The sequence below is a fragment of the Berghia stephanieae genome, chromosome 5, assembly GCF_034508935.2.
Source record: "Berghia stephanieae isolate SIO BIC M18660-M18661 chromosome 5, UCSD_Bste_1.3, whole genome shotgun sequence".
Classification (NCBI taxonomy): Eukaryota; Metazoa; Mollusca; class Gastropoda; order Nudibranchia; family Aeolidiidae; genus Berghia; species Berghia stephanieae.
In genome coordinates this window covers 20,161,338-20,181,337 of record NC_088364.1, presented here as the reverse complement: position 1 = coordinate 20,181,337, position 20,000 = coordinate 20,161,338, and the positions used below count along the sequence as shown (strand labels likewise).

General features: G+C 36.6%; 1 protein-coding gene across 1 annotated transcript in view; it reads right to left on the bottom strand.

The window, feature by feature from the left end:
* Nucleotides 1-20,000, bottom strand: part of LOC144972563 (ankyrin repeat and fibronectin type-III domain-containing protein 1-like) — a 253,729-nt gene that overhangs the window by 125,915 nt on the left and 107,814 nt on the right. The window contains exons 3-4 of the mRNA XM_078913916.1: nt 5,907-6,241; nt 4,783-4,869 (exon numbers count right to left, since the gene is read on the bottom strand). Coding sequence (XP_078770042.1) covers nt 4,783-4,869; nt 5,907-6,241 — 422 coding nt within the window. The remainder of the gene's footprint in view (nt 1-4,782; nt 4,870-5,906; nt 6,242-20,000) is intronic.

Genomic DNA, 20,000 nt, shown 5'->3' with positions numbered 1-20,000 from the left:
TCTATCTATCTATCTATCTATCTATCTATCTATCTATCTATCTATCTATCTATCTATCTATCTATCTATCTATCTATCTATCTATCTATCTATCTATCATCTATCTATCTATCTATCTATCTATCTATCTATCTATCTATCTATCTATCTATCTATCTATCTATCTATCTATCTATCTATATCTATCTATCTATCTATCTATCTATCTATCTATCTATCTATCTATCTATCTATCTATCTATCTATCTATCTATCTATCTATCTATCTATCTATCTATTTATCGCAAAGTCCCAGGTTTGAGAGTTTTTTTGCCAAGATGAGGGTCGTTTATAAAATCGATCGATATTTGAAGGACGAGTTTTCTGGCCAAATTTTAAAATATGGGTTTTTCCAGAGTACGGCAGAAATGTCCATCCTTTCCATACGCCCCCCCCCCCTCCCCCTCTTCCCCCACCCACCACCTCCGCCGACTTGTCAACTCAGCCTTAATATCCTGTAAATCTCCAGTTCGATAAATTAATCTAGAGGATGGTCCAATTCTTGTCAAGACATTCTGGTTTTTTAAATAATATATAATGTTGAATACTAGTTCTGTCACCCCGACAGGGTGTGGTGATCTCGTCAAAGTTCATCGTCTTCATTCATTCAGTGATAAAGGAAACAGTCGGTCAAAATATTATTATAACCTATCCTTACCCAACGCCTCAAACTGGATTTAGGTCGGAGTCATCCGGAGCACAAAAGGCGAATTTGAAGTTAAAATGATTAGAATTGAGATTTTCGTTTGATTTGCTTTTGAATTATGTAAGAAACTACAAGAATTCCCCCAAAATACCATATTATCGTCTGGTTTTTGTCACAGGTTTCACATTCCTTCTCCTCCCCCCCCCCCCTCCCCACCCCTTGTCCATTCAGCAGTGATGGATGGGCAGCTGGGTCTGTTTAAAAACAAACAAACCTTGAGCATTTATATTGCCAAATATCAACTAAACGAGCTCTGTGCGCTTTAAAAGGGAACCCTAGCCAAAGGCAACGCTTAATATGTAGGACGAGATATCCAACTAGACTTGATGGAAAGTACTTTGCGATAGACTAGCGTCCTATCTAAAGGGAAGCGAGCAATTGTTATTACCCGTTTCACGCAAAAGAAACCGTGATAAAAGCCGGCTCCGTGAGCCTAATGGCTCTTGAGGACTACTAAATCATATTATTGACTTTGAAGACAATTTTCAGAATCTACATCGACCAGATGAAATGCCAGATCTAAAAGAGCCAGCAATTAACGACCAATTTATTGCTAGGTATATGGATATTATGAAAAATAATTACGTTCTTTCGCGACGGTACCATTAAAATCCGTCGCCTAGGCACTCGATGAAGGAATATAGATATTCTATCAAACAAGATGTCTGGTGACAACAGGAATGACCCATGTAGTCCAAAGTGAGCAAATTGGAACTCAACAATCTAATATAAGGATATTAGGCAGGTCAGAGATAATCTCGACTCCAGGCGGGACGACTACCGGTCACTTTTGCTTGTTAGACAAAGGTTTTGTAACCCTGGCCAACACCAACACGTAACATGTAGAACGATTCATGACGCCTGTTAGACGTTATTACATTTTTTTTCCGACAGAGACAACACTTTTAACGACCTGGTACTCATTTTACACCGAGTACGGTGAGTAAAGAGCGTTTTCCAAGGACTCGACTATGCGCCGAGCGAGGCCCCGAAACCAGTACCTTTCGGTCCGAAAGCTAATGTCATATCACAAGACCAAATAACCGTTCTAAAGAAGATATATAAACTGTTAATAATTTCCCGATAATTCCCCGAACAGAACTCTATATCACAAAATAAATTTTGATAGACATAACAACATATTTCATTCCATCTTTAGACTACAAATATGAAGAACAACCACTACGTCTTTTAAATATAGGTCTTATAAAAGGTCTAGCGGTCAAATTGTACAAAACTCTGATCAAAGGAGAATTATCTAACTTTAACCTCGCAAGCTCGTGCAGCGGTTGGGAACACGTCCGGAATTCCAAAAGACAAGAGTGAAAAAATCGTATATTATCCCTCGAGGCGATTAGAACGAGGAAGGAAAAGTAAAATCAATAGTTTCATATAAGACAAAAGTATAGATAGTTTCAGATTTGGTTAACCAGTTAAATGCCGTACCCTGGAAAAAACAACAACAAAAAACAAACAACCCCCCCCCAAAAAAAAAAGAATACAACCCCCCCCCCAAAAAAAAAACAAACCCAAAAAAACAAAAACCAACCAAACAACCAAAAAAAAACCCAAACAAACATGTATTTAAACAATTTGACCAAAAACTAATCCTTAAAAATACGATCGATTAAAACGACCAATCATCTGGCAAAACCGCAAAACCGAGATTTCCAAGAGTACGACAGTTATGAGTGGAAATTAAATAAGAATTATTGAACGATTGCAAATGATTTATCAAAGTCGTGTGTCGATTCGTGCTGTTCAATATATACGTTATAAACAGAAATGAATATAACAGGTCAAAAAAAAAAAAACAAACAAAAATACCAAACACGGAACATTTCGGGCTCAAAACCCTTCTTCAGCCAACAACAACAACAACAACAAAAACAAAAACAATAAAAACAAAAATACCTTATTAAAAAACCAGATCGACGACAGAGAAATTCGTTCCCTGTTTGGTAATTTGTTCTGTTTTGAAGCTGTTATATTCATGATTGTTTATTACTGTTTACAGTCCATAGCTTCGAGCAGATTAGCATCACTTTGTTCAATGAGTCGAACACTCAATGCTTGTTGTTTTCCGCTTGAATTAACGATATGAAAACAAATGACATCAGGCATGCAGTAGCGACAGTTAACAACAAGAAGTATTCATTTGCACATGGATGAATAAACGAATAAATAGGTAAATAAATAACAAAATAAAGCAATTAAAGAGGATCCAACACTTTTCCAAAATGGCTTTCCACCAGGTAAAATGAATAATGGAAATGTTACTCCTTGAAGTTCGGAGAAATAAAAAAGAATTATTCAAATGGAATGGAGGCTTCAATTTATTTAACGAGACAAATAATGTAGACGTTTCGGGTTTCCCCTTTATCAACAAAACACGATGAATGAAATACTAATGACAAATGAGAGATGAGAGAATATAATATGGCGTTGTTGAAGTGAATAGACAAAACACTGTACCACCAACACCACCACCATCACCACCTCACTACACTACTAGCCCCCATCCTCCTCCCCCTCCTCCCCACCTCCTCCCAACACTATACTACACACATATACTACTACACTACTACCACCACCACCACCACCACTACTACAGTACTACTCTACTACCTACTCTACTACTACCTACTACTACACTACACTCACTACTACTACATTACTACTACTACTACTACACATACTACTAACACTACTACTACTACTACTACACTACTACTCTACTACTACTACACTACTACACTACTACTACTAACTACTAACTACTACTACTACTACTACCTATACACACTACTCATATCTGCTATATAATTACTACTATCTACTACTACTATATTACTACATACTATACTACTAACTAAACTACTACTACTCTCTACTATTAATAATCATAATAATTCACACAACAAATAGTTTTTAATAGTACATCATAATAATATGATGATGGATGATGATGATGATGAGATGATGATGATGATGATGATGATGATGAGAATGATGCAGATTATGATGGTGATAAGATAATACAGAAATTATTACGAGACGAATTATAATAGATTATTCAATAACCAAACAACATGTAAAGTGTAAGGGAAGTAATTCAAATAATCAAATCCACTAGAGGAGACATTAAATATAATAAAAGGATTGTCTTTCTTGATGATTCCTTGCAAATGAGCAACCGATCTAAAACACTGAGTATTTCATCATCATCATCATCACTGTCATCGTCATCATCATCGTCATCATCATCATCATCATCATCATCATCATCATCATCATCATCATGTGAAATCAAATTTGCAATTTCGTCACCGCCTACAGCCAGGAATCCAATTCCAATAATATGGATGTATAATATATATAAATATCATATATTTGGGCAATCCATTTTCTTGTAACGCAATGGATATTCATTTTTTACAAGAACTTCCCTTTATTCATCCCAAAGGGGAACTTCTTCTTTAGGGTCTATTCCAAGAGAAGACAGTAATATCCCAAGCGTCAGCCGCAGTGCAGCGCCGCAAACTGAGCTAAGGTGAGGTGACTAGCTTAAGGCCACACAACGCAGTGCGTATTCGAACTCATTACCTTTCGGGTACGAAGCAAAGACCGTACGGCTTGAGCCACGCTGCCCCATATACTAAGCACTCCACTATTCATCATGAAATTATAATCGGTATTTATAATTGGCATGAAGAGGATTTCCGTACATCGTGTAAATGGTTCACATCGTGGTTTTTATTATACTATAAGAATAAATTTGGTATCAATTTGAATTATCCACCTCTATAACAACATCATTATCTAATATCATCGATATATCAATTTGAGATTCCTGGAAAATCGCAGTTTTGCAACATCAACGTATTCATTCATTCATTTTTATAAACGAATTTTGGATAAAATAAAAGGTACCGCCGATGTATATAATCTTATTGATTTCATTACTACCTCGTGTTCATTGATTGGGTAACTATGCCCATTATATCGTTATTGAAATACAAATTGAAATGACTTACTAGGTTTGACATGGTCTCCCTCACCTCGTCTGTCGGCGCTTTGACTTCTCAACACAACTCCAAACTTGGTTCCTTTCATCTTTGACTCTGTAAACAGTTAAATATAGAAACAGACAAAGTAGAGTATCGAAAAAAATTGCTGAAAAGTAAAAAAATTATGTCCAGGAGTTTATAAACAAAGTAAAGTAAGGAAGACATTGAAAGTGATTATAAATGTGAACTAAAGCACTGAGATCTTTAGGATAAGAATGCGATGCAATACCGCTCAGGCACCCGCCCCCTCCCCCCTCTCGGGGCAGAAAAAAAAGTGAAGAGGCTGTGGAAATGGGTGGTCAGTCTTTGAGAAGAAAGGGCAGCGAAACCATTGGAATCCGTCCATATCTGGATTGAAAGCAGCAATGGCGCATAAAAATTTAGACGCTCAAAATAGGCATAGAGGCGTTTGCTGGTTGAGGTCTTCAACTAACCCGAACGTAGCAATGAGCTAACAAAGCAAAGGGTAGACCAGACTCGCGTACATCTGTGTCGCAATTGGACAAAACATATTTCAATTGAACAAAAAAAAAATCATCAATGGTTTCAACGACCCTTGCGTTTCCAAAATATATTCAAAACTAAGAACATTTTAAGTCAAATGTTTGAGATTCTGTTGGCAGATTGATGCCCACTTTAATCCAGTGATATTATTTGAAGTGTAAGACTAATTATTTTAAAAAATAAGTTTTATCAAAGAACGACAGAACTGTGTTTTCAGTGTCAAAATTCAAATGATTTCGAGCGTGGTCCGTAACTGAGATAGGTGATTGCAAATTGTTGCCATGTCCCTGGGTTTAAAGCTGTTTAAACAAATTTCCCTACTTGACTCACGTGTGAACGATTTCCTCACCATACCCAGTGACAGATATTGTAAATGAGTTGGTTCAAACTAGCGACGTGTATTGTATGACACAGACATTTGGTACGGAATGGGGGAATATAATATGTATCATTGTGAAGCGCAATAATGCATGGTGAATCCGTGAAAATGCGCTAAATAAATGCTAATATTTAAAATCATTTCGTGTAGCACAGAGAAATAGGTTCATGATATTAGTCAGTATGTTACGATGTAGTTTCATCCTCACCCTCAATATCCCATTTGCGACTCATCATAAACTCCTGGCATGAAAGTTTCCTCCGAACCCACTTGTTCACGGGGGAAGTATTGGTCGACGAGGATGCAGGTTTGATTCCCATCGGTACTGAAATCGATGACGACGAAGAAGACGACGATGACGAGGCCGGTGCTAGAGATAGTGTTCCCGCCGTGTTCTTGTGTGTGGAGGAGGAGGAGGAGGAGGAGGAGGAGGAGTATGTATTGCCAGTTTTGGACACCGCTCTGGAGTCGTCGCTGGGGATGAGACTTGGAATGTCTATCAGAGGCAAAGTGTTGGCACGTTGTAGTTGCTTCTTGTTGCATCTGGAGAAATAGAGAAAGAAAAAAAGAATTAAATGATAGGAGTATAACGGTACTTACGATACTTTTATGTCATTTTAGCGCAGAAAAGAAGGAATGTGTTCGTATAACTAAAAGATTAAGATCCTACAGTCTAGTAGCATCAGTTCAACAGAGGTATAAAGTAGGTCCAACAGCACCATCATATCCGTGTCGGTCTCTCGTGGTTCCATCTTGTTGCATCTGGAGAAATTTAATAAATTTGTTTACTTAATATTCACTTTTGGATAGTTATGACATAATACCGGATGAAGGAGGTGGTCCACCAATAATAGGTTTGTTCTTTGCTTTTTGGGGTAAAACAGGATTTGGAACACATTGGCGTCATATTAAAGTCAGTAAATATTACGATAATAGAGTAACTAAAGGGCATTGACTATCAAGCTTAATATGAAAACAAAAATCAAAGGAAACGAAATCAACCGAGATTAAAGGTCAATCCAAGAGCAACATATTACAGAATGTCTACAGAGTCCTGGGCTGGGTACATGCGAGCCTTCACTATCAATTTGTATTCATCCAATTATATTATTGTCGTTTGGGAAGAATTGGATTCAATAGTCTGGTGTCACGTCGCCCAGCAACGGCGGCCATCGTGGTTCTAAACAAAGAAAATCTGGACGTTTTATTCTTCATGCTGACTATAACTTTTCATATTTCTTGTGATCACAATGTGTAAAAGTAAAAACATGATCAGATTTAGAATGTTTTTTTCCCCAGGGATACGCTTTTATGCCGTCGGAGAAATATCTCATAAGGGCGTCCGCCATTGTTCCGATAGTTACTAAGTTACCATACGTCATTACGAGGGAAGTGACGTTACGACTGTTGAAGAGTATTGGCTGAATGTCACATTTCGTGACTGAAGAGGTCATATGATATAAACATTCCATTCATTGAAATCGTAATTGAATAAAAAGAAGTCTGTATTATCACTATTTACACAGACATTGTGAAAACCCTGTTCATTTACCCGTGTTACTACGATGTAGTTCCTTCTTGTGGCATTTGGAGATGTCGGAAAATCTGAAGTTTAAGTAAATTTTAAAAAAACAAACCCAAACGAAGGCAGTCTTTTAAAGAGTGCAATCTATACTAAATTTGCTCATGTCGCTTTTCAATTCGTCCCAAGCCAAAAGCAACAGTTAGCGTGTAGAAAGAGATCATAATATTATTACACCTATATAAAGGGCAGTTACAATCCTATTCAACGAAGACACCGCGGTTACTGTCTTTCTCTGTTTCGCAAATGGTTCAACAAGTATGTGTTGAGTCGCCTTTACTATTTTTGATTTGTTTACTTTCTATCGATATGGATTTAAAAAAAAACCCACTGAGCTTTTATATATCGCAATATCCACTAATTGTGCTCAAAGCGCTTTACAAGTAATACCAAGCCAACAACAACACTAAACATGTAGAGCGAGACATGACGCCTATTAGGCAATTTTACATTTTTTCCCCGACAGAGACAACGCTGTTTAAGACCAGTTACTCGTTTTACATCTGAGTATGGTGAGATAATGTCAGTAAAGAACCTTTTCCAAGAACTCAACTATGATTCCGACCCAAAAGCGACTGTCATACCACAAGACCACATAACCGCACAACCAGCTGTTTTTATTCCTCTTCACAAAACATTCATTGCTATTCATCACAAACCATTCACTGAAATCGCGTGATGGTATAAAACTACAACATTGCCGTACTCTGAAAAATCACAATAAAAAAATTTTGACCAGAAAACTCGTCCTCTGTATACTGATCGATTAAAATAACCCATATCACGTCAAAAACTCTCCAATCTGGCTGTTCCTTGTAGACTTTACTGAAGTCCCAGGTTTGAGAGTTTTTGACAAGATGAGATTTATTCTAATCGATCGGAATTTGATGGATACGTTTTGTGGCCAAAGTTTTAAAAACGTTTTTTTTTTTCCTTCAAAATCGACACTAGAGATACCGATACTAATTTTGATCAGCCTGCTATTTTTTGTTGTTGTCCGGCATTGAACCCCATCCTCCTGGTGGTAAACGTGTACATATCATCATCATTATTTCCATCCCGCACGGACGGAGGTGCGTTCATCTTAATTAGATTCCTAATGTGATTGCATTGCCTGTGATAACACGGGGACTGTATCGCTACAAATGATGATAGCTAGTTGCTGAATCATTACGGGAAATGGTCCATTCCATTAGCGAATACAATAGATCTGGGCTCGGCTTTCATCAGACACTGAGGGATTCGTTAACTCACGGGAAATTTCAATACACAATCACTACTGAGATCCACTATAGGGAATGAGATTAGCGGAAGAGTAGCGTCCCTTGATTGGACGTCACCTATAGTCTGTGACGTCCAATCAAAGGACGCTACTCTTCCGCTAATCTCATTCCCTATTGCGATGCATTGACAAAATACCTTTTAAAATGTTGGCAAGAATTCCTTTTCTTTCCTTATATATATATATATATATATATATATATATATATATATATATATATATATATATATATATATCAATAATTTATAATCATCCCCCTCCTTAACGTTAAAAATTATCAAACCTGAGACTTCTATAATGTCTTAAGTTTAAGAATTTCACTGGTTGTGATTCATAACCGTAATTTATCGAGTTTGACGTTATTAGGAAAATAAACGGCGTTTTGCCAGCACTATGACAGTTGTGGCTGTTTACACTTCTAGCTTTCCAAGTAATGTTATTTCGACATAACTAACCATGGCTTTGAATATAGAATCGTTGCAGAGATAATAAATAAATAGCGATTTACTCATAGTTGCTAAAATTGAAGGCAATGCGATTTCGACACGACTTACTGTGTTTTTGAATATCAAATCGGTACCAAGACGGGTAGAGCTATTTACTAAAAATAGACGTTGCTAATTTTCAATTGTAATGTTATTTCGACATAGCTACAATAGGAATAGGAATATGATATGTGACCCATCGCCTCAAAACGGTATTAATGCTATACGTTTGAGTAAAATACTCACAACATCCGCCAGCCGGATATAACGTACCAACACACAAAACGATAGAATACCGAATAGTCTGTGGTGCACACATTAATGATTTCAATACTGGATGTGTACAGTGATTTATGTATGAGTTCCATTGTACATGAGTACGGCACCTATAAGGTGCTATGCTCCGACATAAGCATAAAAGTGTCACGGTCACAGGGAATCCACATATGGGGACCAAGCACGTCTGTTCCTGGCTAGAGTCACAATTTTGTCAATGGGCATAGAACATAGAATCCAGCCCAACTTAACAGCGTACAGTGATAAATATGTTTTTTAGAGACCTCCCTTGTATTGGTCGCATGAATTTCTCGTGTCTATCATGGCAGAAACTATATTTGGACATAGAGTAGTCAAGGACTACAACCTCGATGGCTGAGTGATTAATGTGTCTGGACTTTTGAAAAAAGTCATGTGATAAGAGCGCAGTAACATGACGCTGACGCTGATGATGATGATTATGATAATAATGATAATATTGATAATAATAATAATAATAATAATAATAATAATAATAATAATAATAATAATAATAATAATAATAATAATGATAATAATAATAATAATAATAATAATAATAATAATAATAATAATAATAATAATAATAATAATAATAATAATAATAATAGTAATAATAATATTAATGATGATGAATGATGGTGATGATGATGATGATGATGATGATGATGATGATTATGATAATAATGATAATATTGATAATAATAATATAATAATAATAATAATAATAATAATAATAATAATAATAATAATAATAAAAATAATAATGATATAATAATAATAATAATAATAATAATAATAATAATAATAATAATAATAATAATAATAATAATAATAATAATAATAATAATAATATAATAATAATAATATAATAATAATAATAATAATAATAATAATAATAATAATAAATAATAATAATAATAATAATAATAATAATAATAATAATAATAATAATAATAATAATAATAATAATAATAATAATAATAATAATAATAATAATAATAATAATAATAATAAATAAAGTAATAATAGATAATAATAATGATAATAATAATACTAGTAATAATAATAATAATAATAATAATAATAATAATAATAATAAATAATAATAATAATAATAATAATAATAATAATAATAATAATAATAATAATAATAATAATAATAATCTTTTTAAAAAGTATGCATTTTTCGCCACAATATCATAAGATATCGTCGCCTAGGCATTCCACGAAGGAATATAGATAACTCATCAAACAAGAAGGCTGATATCAACAGGAATCACCAATGTTGTCCAAGTGAGCAAATTGGGGGTTATTAATCTTGCTCAAAGAAAAAAAAAACGACAGTTCCTAAAGCGGGGCTCGAACCCGGGCCATCCGGATCACAGTGCAATGCCTTAACCACTCGGCCACTTCGCCCCCCCCCCCCCCCCCCCCCCCCCAACTCCCATCTAACTCATCGTGTGAAAGCTAATAAGAAATATCAGTTGGGTTCTATTGAGTCTCTCACAGGTTCTACTTCAGCTTGTGACTGACAATATGATTACCCGAAGGTAACCATGACATTGGTACCGTGGTGAGTGACGTCATAATACTATAACACCATTATTACTACACGTGCCCGCCGATGCCAATCAAAATAACTGTCGCACGGGGAATGGCGGAAACATGTATTTCTTACATCATAGGCATTAGGTGAGACATAGAGGGAATGTTTGGGTATGAGACGGGTATAGATAGATAGATAGATAGATAGATAGATAGATAGATAGATAGATAGATAGATAGATAGATAGATAGATAGATAGATATTGATATTGAAATGGCATATATTATAGATATATAGATGCTGTGCACTTGCCTAAGAAGTTCACAACATTGCCATCCGGAAGTATAGATAGTTTGAAGATGACGTCACTCAAGCCTTTGTTTTTGTATTTTGCCATCCGCGTTTGTGAGTGATACTCACTAAACTGTATTACCCCGACTATAAAAGTTCATGGTTACACATAGTTTTGTGTGTTGGTCCGTTATACTTCCGGATGGCAATGTTATGAGCTTCATAGCCAAGAGCATACTATCTATAGCAGATCAACACACAAACTATGTGTATAACCTTGAACGTTTATAGTCTGGTTAATACAGTTTGATGAGATATACTCATGAGCAGGGATGGCAAAAAATACAAACAAACAAACAAAAAAAAAACCGCAAAAAAAAAACAAAAAAAAAAAAACAAAAAAAAAAAAAAAAAAAAAAAAAACAAACAAAAACAACAAAACAAAAACAACCAATAACAAAGACACGAGTGACGTCAACTTCGTTCTTTATAGAGACAGACAGATAGATTTTTAATATAGATGTATAAATAATGATTGATAAATTGTGATGGTTATTCACACACACATATACACACACACATACGTGTGTGTGTGTGTTTGTGTGTGTGAGTGCGTTTGTGTGTATCGGATCGTGAGTGGACGAGAAGGCGACTGTGAGATATGATATTCTGATAGAACCCAGTATCGTAAAAACGGCTTGGGAAAAAGAGAAAGAAAATGCAGATGGAGAGATAAAAGAAAAAGAATAAACGAGAGAAAGAAATAAAAAAGAAGAGAGAGAGAGAGAGAGAGAGAGAGAGAGAGGGAGAGAGAGAGAGAGAGAGAGAGAGAGAGAGAGAGAGACAAAGGGTATAAATGTATATATATATATATATATATATATATATATATATATATATATATATATATATATATATATATATTCTCACCTCCCACTCACTCTATCACTATCTATCTATCTATCTATCTATCTATCTATCTATCTATCTATCTATCTATCTATCTATCTATCTATCTATCTATCTATCTATCTATCTATCTATATCTATCTATCTATCTATCATCTATCTATCTATCTATCTATATCATATATATATATATATATATAATTATATTATCTATCAATATTATTAGAGAAGGAGAGATGATAGTGAGAAATAAATGAGATATATATGAGAAATAGAGAGAAATATATAGAAGAGAGAGAGAGAAGAGAGAGAGAAGAAGAGAAGAAAGAGAGAGATGGAGAGATGAGAGAAGAAAAGAGAAAAAAAATAAGAGAGAAGAAAGAGAGAGAGAGGAGAGAAAAGAAGAAAGAGAAGAGAGAGAAGAGAGAAGGAAGAAGAAAGAGAAAGAGAGTGGGACGGATGTGAGGAGTGTGTGTGTGTGAAGAGAGAGAGAGTGAGTAGAGAGAGAGGAGAGAAGAAAGAGAAGAGAGGGTTGTGGAGATGATGGAGAGGAGTGTGTGAGAGAGAGAGAGAGAGAGAGCATCATATCTGCATACTTTAAACCAGTGACATTTCAAACATTTTAAATATTGAAGTAAATAGGCGGAAGGATAAACGTCAAAGGGAAGGGGCGGGGTTCAGATGGAGGATGATCTCCCATAGGACAGCTTTGACATTTCAGGCCAGCAATATTTAATGAGAGCAAAGCAAGGAGAAAATATATATTGCAAAATTAAAAAAACGAATCACCATTTTCATGAGGCAGCGCGCCGCTTCCTATTAAGACTGTTTATAAGCTCTTTTGGGAGTTTTCATGTCACTCTTAAGGAGATATTTTTATACGGTTTCAACATCCTAAATGCGCCTGACAATGCTTTATTTATCCCCCAAGTATCTTTCCGTTAGCCACATAGAACCAGAGTTTATCCAGGATCCTATACCGTGAACGAACAATAATAATTGCTTTACGATACCCTAGACACGGGCCTATCATAAAATACTTTCCGCCAAATCTAACAGACCCAGCTACTCAATCATTACTGGGTGGATAAGGGGTTGGGGGGGGGGGGGGCAGAAAAATATATTGACTCCACCAGGGATCGATCTCGGTCCATTTGTGTATGCAGCGAATGCTCTACCAACTGAGCTATCTGGACTCCCTCGATATTGTAAAAGTTGTGCAAAAAAGACTACCTGACAGGCGATTTGTTCTGCATAAAATGGGAATAAATGTAAAAGTCGTATGTAACTAAATTCCAATTTCGTACAGCAAAAGTGACCTGTCGATCACCCATACTGTTTCAATCATGAGCAACGGCATTTTACTCATTCAATTTAAGTTGCTTATGGTAAATACCTTCCCCCAAGACACACGCTGTAGTATTGAGCTTTGAGCTTTTTTATATAGCGCAATATCCACTAAACCTGCTCAAAGCGTTTTACAAAGGTCCCTGGCCAAAAGCAACACGTGAAATAAAGAACGAGACATGACGCCTGTTAGGCAATAAGACAATTTGTTCCAACAGAGAACGCTGTTAGCGGCCAGGTACTCATTTTACACCTAATTACAGTAAGAAGTTCTTTTCCAAGGACTTAACTATGCGCAGAGCGAGGCTCGCACCCAGGGCCTTCCAATCCGAAAGCGAGTGTCAGACGACAAGACCACATAGCCGCACTGTTAGTACAATAGGGGTCTTATGGCGAAAACGCTAGATACTCCCCATTTCTGGTCTCACACAACAAGAATATATCGTAACTGGTCTCACTCTGAACTCCACAACGACGAGTGGAAATTGCCAAAAGTGACAGATACTTACTTCACTGGGATAATACAATTTTGAGGGTAGCAAGCAATTGTTTATGACATTTTCACGTTATAAACATCGGTGCTAAAATCCGACTCTATGGATGTAATGAATGTGAGTGGATAAAAATAGCACACCTAAGGACACAAAGTCGAGGGTTATACCGGTTTCTTGACGCTTAACGGGCAGTCAACAATAGGCTTCGACAGTCGTGACGTCACTTCCCTCGCATAATACCTAAGCAACTGGTTCTAAACTATCTGAACAATGGCGGACGCCCTAATGAAATACTTCTCCGACGAGTATAAAAGTGTATCCAGAGGAGAAAAACATTATAAATCTGATCATGTTTTGACTTTTATACATTCTGATCACATTACATGTGAAAAACTTCTAGCCAGAATGAAGAATACCGATTTTCTTTGTTTAGAACCAAGCTGCTCGTTGCTGGGCGGACGTGACATCAGACTATTGAATCCTATTGGCTGCTTACCTTTTGGATAGGACACTGGTCTATCGCAAAATCATTTCAGCCAAATTTCACGGACCCATCCACCCATTCGGAGTGGATGGAGAGGTCAGACAAATAAAAAAAAAATCTCAACTACACATGAGACAAAAACCTTTCCCTTTGCTTGTGCAGTTAGTGCTCTATCAGATGAGCTGTCGGGAATACCCATAATAAATGTGAAGGACTTTTTTCTGATGTTATTTCCATGAAATTTCCACCAGCTGGGAGGACAGAATGCCCTCATAGAATTACATGCATGATTAGTCATCAACTCAATTATACTGGATACCCTAACCTACCCCTCCCCCTCCCCCCTACCTCATCACACATACAAACAAGTCTCGCCACCTTTATTACTCATTTCATCTTTATTACTCTCAAGTAGATCGATCGATCGACCCATCATCTATCATCATTATCTCATCTATCTATTACTATCTATCTATCTATCTCTATCTATCTATCTAATCTATATCTATCTATCTATCTATCTATCTATCTATATATCTATCTATCTACTCTCTCTCATCGTCTCTCTCTCTCTCTCTCCTCTCTCTCTCTCTCTCTCTCTCTCTCTTCTCTTCTTATATATTATATATATATATATATATATATATATATATATATCCATTTATCCATCTATCAATCTATATAATCTATATTTTTAACCTATCTATCTATCTATCTATCTATCTATCTATCTATCTATCTATCTATCTATCTATCTATCTATCTATCTATCTATCTATCTATCTATCTATCTATCTATCTATCCACTTATCTATCTCTCTATATATTTATCTAAATATCTATATTTCTATCAATCAATATTTGGATCGATCTATCCATCAATCAATCCATCATTTCATCGATCATTTAATCAATTAATCCATCTATCTATCCATCCATCCATTCAACCATCTATCCATGCGTCCGTCCGTCCGTCCATGTGTCCATTTGTCCATCTGTCCATCCATTCCGACATCCTTTGATCCACAGAGAGAGAGAGAGAGAGAGAGAGAGAGAGAGAGAGAGAGAGAGAGAGAGAGAGAGAGAGAGAGAGAGCGAGAGAGCAAGCACGATTTTCCCTCCTCTGGAATGTGTCAGCAAGACAGGATATTGTCTATTAACCCTCTCCTCACCAAATTGTAGGAATATCGTCACACAGATTATCTACAACATTTTTCTTGTTCAGATTCATTTCACAAATAACAATATTTTAACAAAATACTTTGTTACATTCACAATAACTTAATGCTGTTTTATAAAGCACATTTTGAATGTACTTATCGCTTTTGAATTTGAGTTTAAACATTCATGTTGTGTGTTGTGTCGGTATTTCAGTAAAAATCTTGAAAATAATCGGGGAGGAGAAGGTTAACTAAATGCAAAGAAAAAAAATAAATACAAGAGTAATGCTTGTTATTTTAAGTAGGGTTTCTAAACTGCATAACTGATTTCCGATGCCTGTTACATATGGCATACATATAATCCACTCTATTCATAAATGGAATCCATTTGCAAAGTTTTGATACAAAATTACACAAAAGTATCTAGATATTCAAAAACTCATAAAGCCAATTTTTCCATATCTCGACATTTTCATCCAGAAGAATTGAAAACCTTATTTTTAGTATCCATAGACACAATAATTTCCTTAAGTTGACGTCAATTGAAAGTCACTCAAAATAAGATAATAGGCTTAAATGGATTTTTGAAGGAAAATAATCTATGATAATAACTGAAAATCGTGAAAACGAGGCTAAAATATGGAGCGGGCATTAAGATTGATATCAATATGAGATGTAGAGAAGTGCCAGATGAAAACAAAGAATAAAAATATCACAGTGTCATAGAGCCAAACTCGGGGTCCAATTGACACGATAACCTCAGCCTGGCTGAGAGAGAGAGAGAGAGAGAGAGAGAGAGAGAGAGAGAGAGAGAGAGAGCGAAAGAGAGAGCGAGAGAGAGAAGAGAGAGAGAGAGAGAAAGAGAGGGAAAGAGAAAGAGAAAGAGAGGGGGGGGGGGAGAGATGAAAAAAGAGAAAGACAGAGAGAGCTAGAAGAAAAGAAAGAAAAGAGAGAGAGAGAGATAGAGAGAGAAAAAGAGAGAGAGAGAGAAGAGAGAGAAAGAGAGAGGGAGAGAGAGAGAGAGAGAAAGAGAAAAGAGAGAGGAGAAAGAAGAGAGAGAGAGAAGAAGAAGAGAGAGAGGAGAGAGAGAGAGAGAGAGAGTGAGAGAGAGAGAGAGAGAGAAGGGAGAGAGAGGAGAGAATATGGGGGGGGGGGGGGGGGGGGGGTCGGCGAACAGTCGTACGTGCCACTGAACACGACAGGGATGCACCCTTTCTCCAATTCTCTTCAATGTCATCCTAGAACGAATACAGCTTGACACGCTGGAGTAACACCATACTTGCATTTTACTCGGAAGGGGGATATTGTGCAACTTACCGTTTACTGATGGCTTGCAATCAACAAGAATTACAAAACTAAGCAGATAAACTGATGGATTACAACATCTAAATATGGTAAGACGATAAGTGCTGAAAAATCACAGCTAGTGGTTAACCCTCTTCTTACCAACTACAGGAAAATCGTCACATTCGTTACGATACAACCAACCTTTCTTATTCAAATTTAGTTTTGTACTTCAAACAATTTAAAGAAAATGAACAATATGTTGTAGAGTATATTTTGCATGTATCGGAAGAATTTTACTGCTTTTCTGTCTGAGTGATAAAACTATATTTTTGTGTTAGTTGGGTTTAAAGTTTTGGGAAAATCCTGAAAATGGCTGTCAAGGAGAGAGTTAACAGGAAAAAAAACTATGAATACACAAGACAGAAATGGAAGAGGTTGTCATATTTAAGTACCAGGGTGTCACTGTCGGCAAGGATGAGACAAGCAAGACAGAAATTAGGAGAGCAGCTTAGGAAAGGCAACGGCAGCGGTGATAAAATTGACAAAAACATGGAAGAGCACAATACAATTGAAGATAAAAATGAAGTTGTGCAAATCGGTGGTACGCTTCATATATAGTGCTCGATGGCTGCGAAACTTGGGCATTGACAGCAGATAGAGATAGAAGAATCAGGGCGTTTGATAACAAAAGCTACAAAAAGCTGCTTAGAGTGCGGCCGTGGAGTTTAATGGTGTGACACTCCCCTTCGGAAAGAAAGGTCCTGGGCTCGAGTCCCGTTCTAAGAGACGCATTGTTGTGTCATTGGAAAAGGCTCTTTTCTCACAGTCTCTCACCGTACTCAGGTGTAAAGTGAGTACTTGGCCGTTAACAGCGTTGTTTCTGTTCGAAAAATATTGTGATATAGTCTGACAGGCGTATTGTCTCGCCCTACATGTTAAATGTTGCTATTGGCTAGAGATCCCCTGTAAAGCGTTTTGAGCACGTTTAATGGATATTGCGCTATAGAAAAGCTCAAGTTTTTAAAAAAGTGTCGTACACAGGACAGTAAACGAATGAAGATGTATTGAAAGAGGTAGTGACCTGAGTGGGAAGGCAAGAACACCTACTGTCATCAGGAACAAGAAGGAAGCTCGCTTGGTTCGAGCACACTGTGCGTCCTGAAGAATTCTGCAAGACAGTAATAATTACAGGGCACGATAGAAGGACAAAGGAAAAGAGGAAGACAAAGGAAGATGCCGATGCAGCTATGTGGTCTTGTGGTATGACACTCGCTTTCAGATCGGAAGGTCCTCGGTTCGAGCCTCATTCGGAGCATAGTTGAGTCGTTGGAAAAGGGTCTTTACTCACATTCTCTCACAGTACTCAGGTGTAAAATGAGTACCTGTTCATGAACAACAGCGTTGTCTTTGTCGGGAAAAAAAAAGGAATATCACCTAACATGTCTCGTTCTACATGTTACGTGTTGCTGTTGGTCAGGGACACTTTGTAAAGCGCTTTGAGCACGTTTAGGGGATACATTGCGCTATATAAAAGCTCAAGTTAAAGTAAAGGTTAAGAATAGACACTAACAAATAATGGACAGGTCTCAGGCTGGAAGAACTACTGAGCAAGACAGACCATCAATGAATCAATAGGAATGGAGAAAAGTGATTACGGCTTTTTTCTCGACTACCATCCTGTTATGGGAATGAGTGAGTGTGTGAGTGATCCCTTCTTCTATCAATTCAAATAGAAGGAACGAGGTTGACGTCACTTGGCTTTTTGTTATTGTTTTAGACAGCCTGTTAATGAGTAGTTGTAATTATATTACATCAATCAGGTTGGATAGCTCAGACAGTAGAGCCACGCTCTCCCTGGTAAGGCGGAGTTGTCGTACCAGTAAGATCGCGGGTTCGAGCCCCCATCGCCCCCGCGAAATTTTATTCTCTATTGTCTTCTGGCACTTTCCTACTCCTTTCATCTCTTGTTATTATTAATCAGGCTAAAAACGTTGGAGGTTACACCTAAAGTTTTGTGTGTTGGTAATATTAATCTGGCGAGCGGATGTTGTGAGTATTTGACTCCAAAATAAAATGGGCCAGGTTTTCAGAATTATTTTTTTCTTTGTCGACCAAGCGGGTAAGGAAACGTGCGGTTCGATTTAAAAGCATTTCCTTTCTCTTTTTGATTTACTTCCGGTTCGGTAGAATGTCGATAGATTGATAAAGAGGACACGAAGTAAACACAGTGTAGGTGTCCGATAAGATTAGATCACAATGACGTCAACGCCAGGCAGATGATGTGACGATGAAAGGAAACAAAATCCTGTTAGGAGTGGGTGTGAGTGGTTGTACGGACCGCTTTATACAATCAGAGTGATGCTGCCCAGAACACACAAAACGCCTTTTAATTCCCTAAATTTTTAGCCACCATTAAAAAAGCAAAACACCCAAAAATTCATTTATGGATAGATTAAGATGAATCCCAGCTTTCCAAAGATTCTTAAACCTTAGATTTCTTGGAAATTTCGTGTTATATAAATTTGGATCATTTTGTCTATTGATACAATAATATTGTGCAGCAAAAGTTTTCGGGCCAAAAACGAAAAATAGACGTTTTATCGTAGCAAAGGCAGGTGTAAAGAGTAAAGCGATGACCGAGCCATTGACATATCAGACTTAATGGATTAAAAGGGTGAGTGTTCGATTTTTTAACACTTTACATACGGGGTTCGCTTTTACTTTACATCTGAGATGGTAATATGTGACCTTTCGCCTAAATATGGTATGATGACGGGGTGGATCAGATGCCGAGTATTGAATTTAAAGTAAAATTGAAGGCTGGATTTACAAAACTCGATTTTCCATCCATGAGATAAATTGAAACATAAATTTTATTTTAAGCATCAATTGCCACAAGAATTTTTCTAGATTTGTGTGAATTTGAACTATGAGAAAATAATAGACCAAATGAAAAATTATACGGGAAATAATCCTCAATATATCAAAATAGGAAAAACGGAGTTGGGAAGTTTTGGAAAACCACTCTTCAATCGATGAGAAACACATTATTCGGTTATTTGCATTTTTAGAAACTATATTATTTTCTCCTCATGCAATGCAACCTGGCCAAGTCAAATAATAATATTATGATTTGCC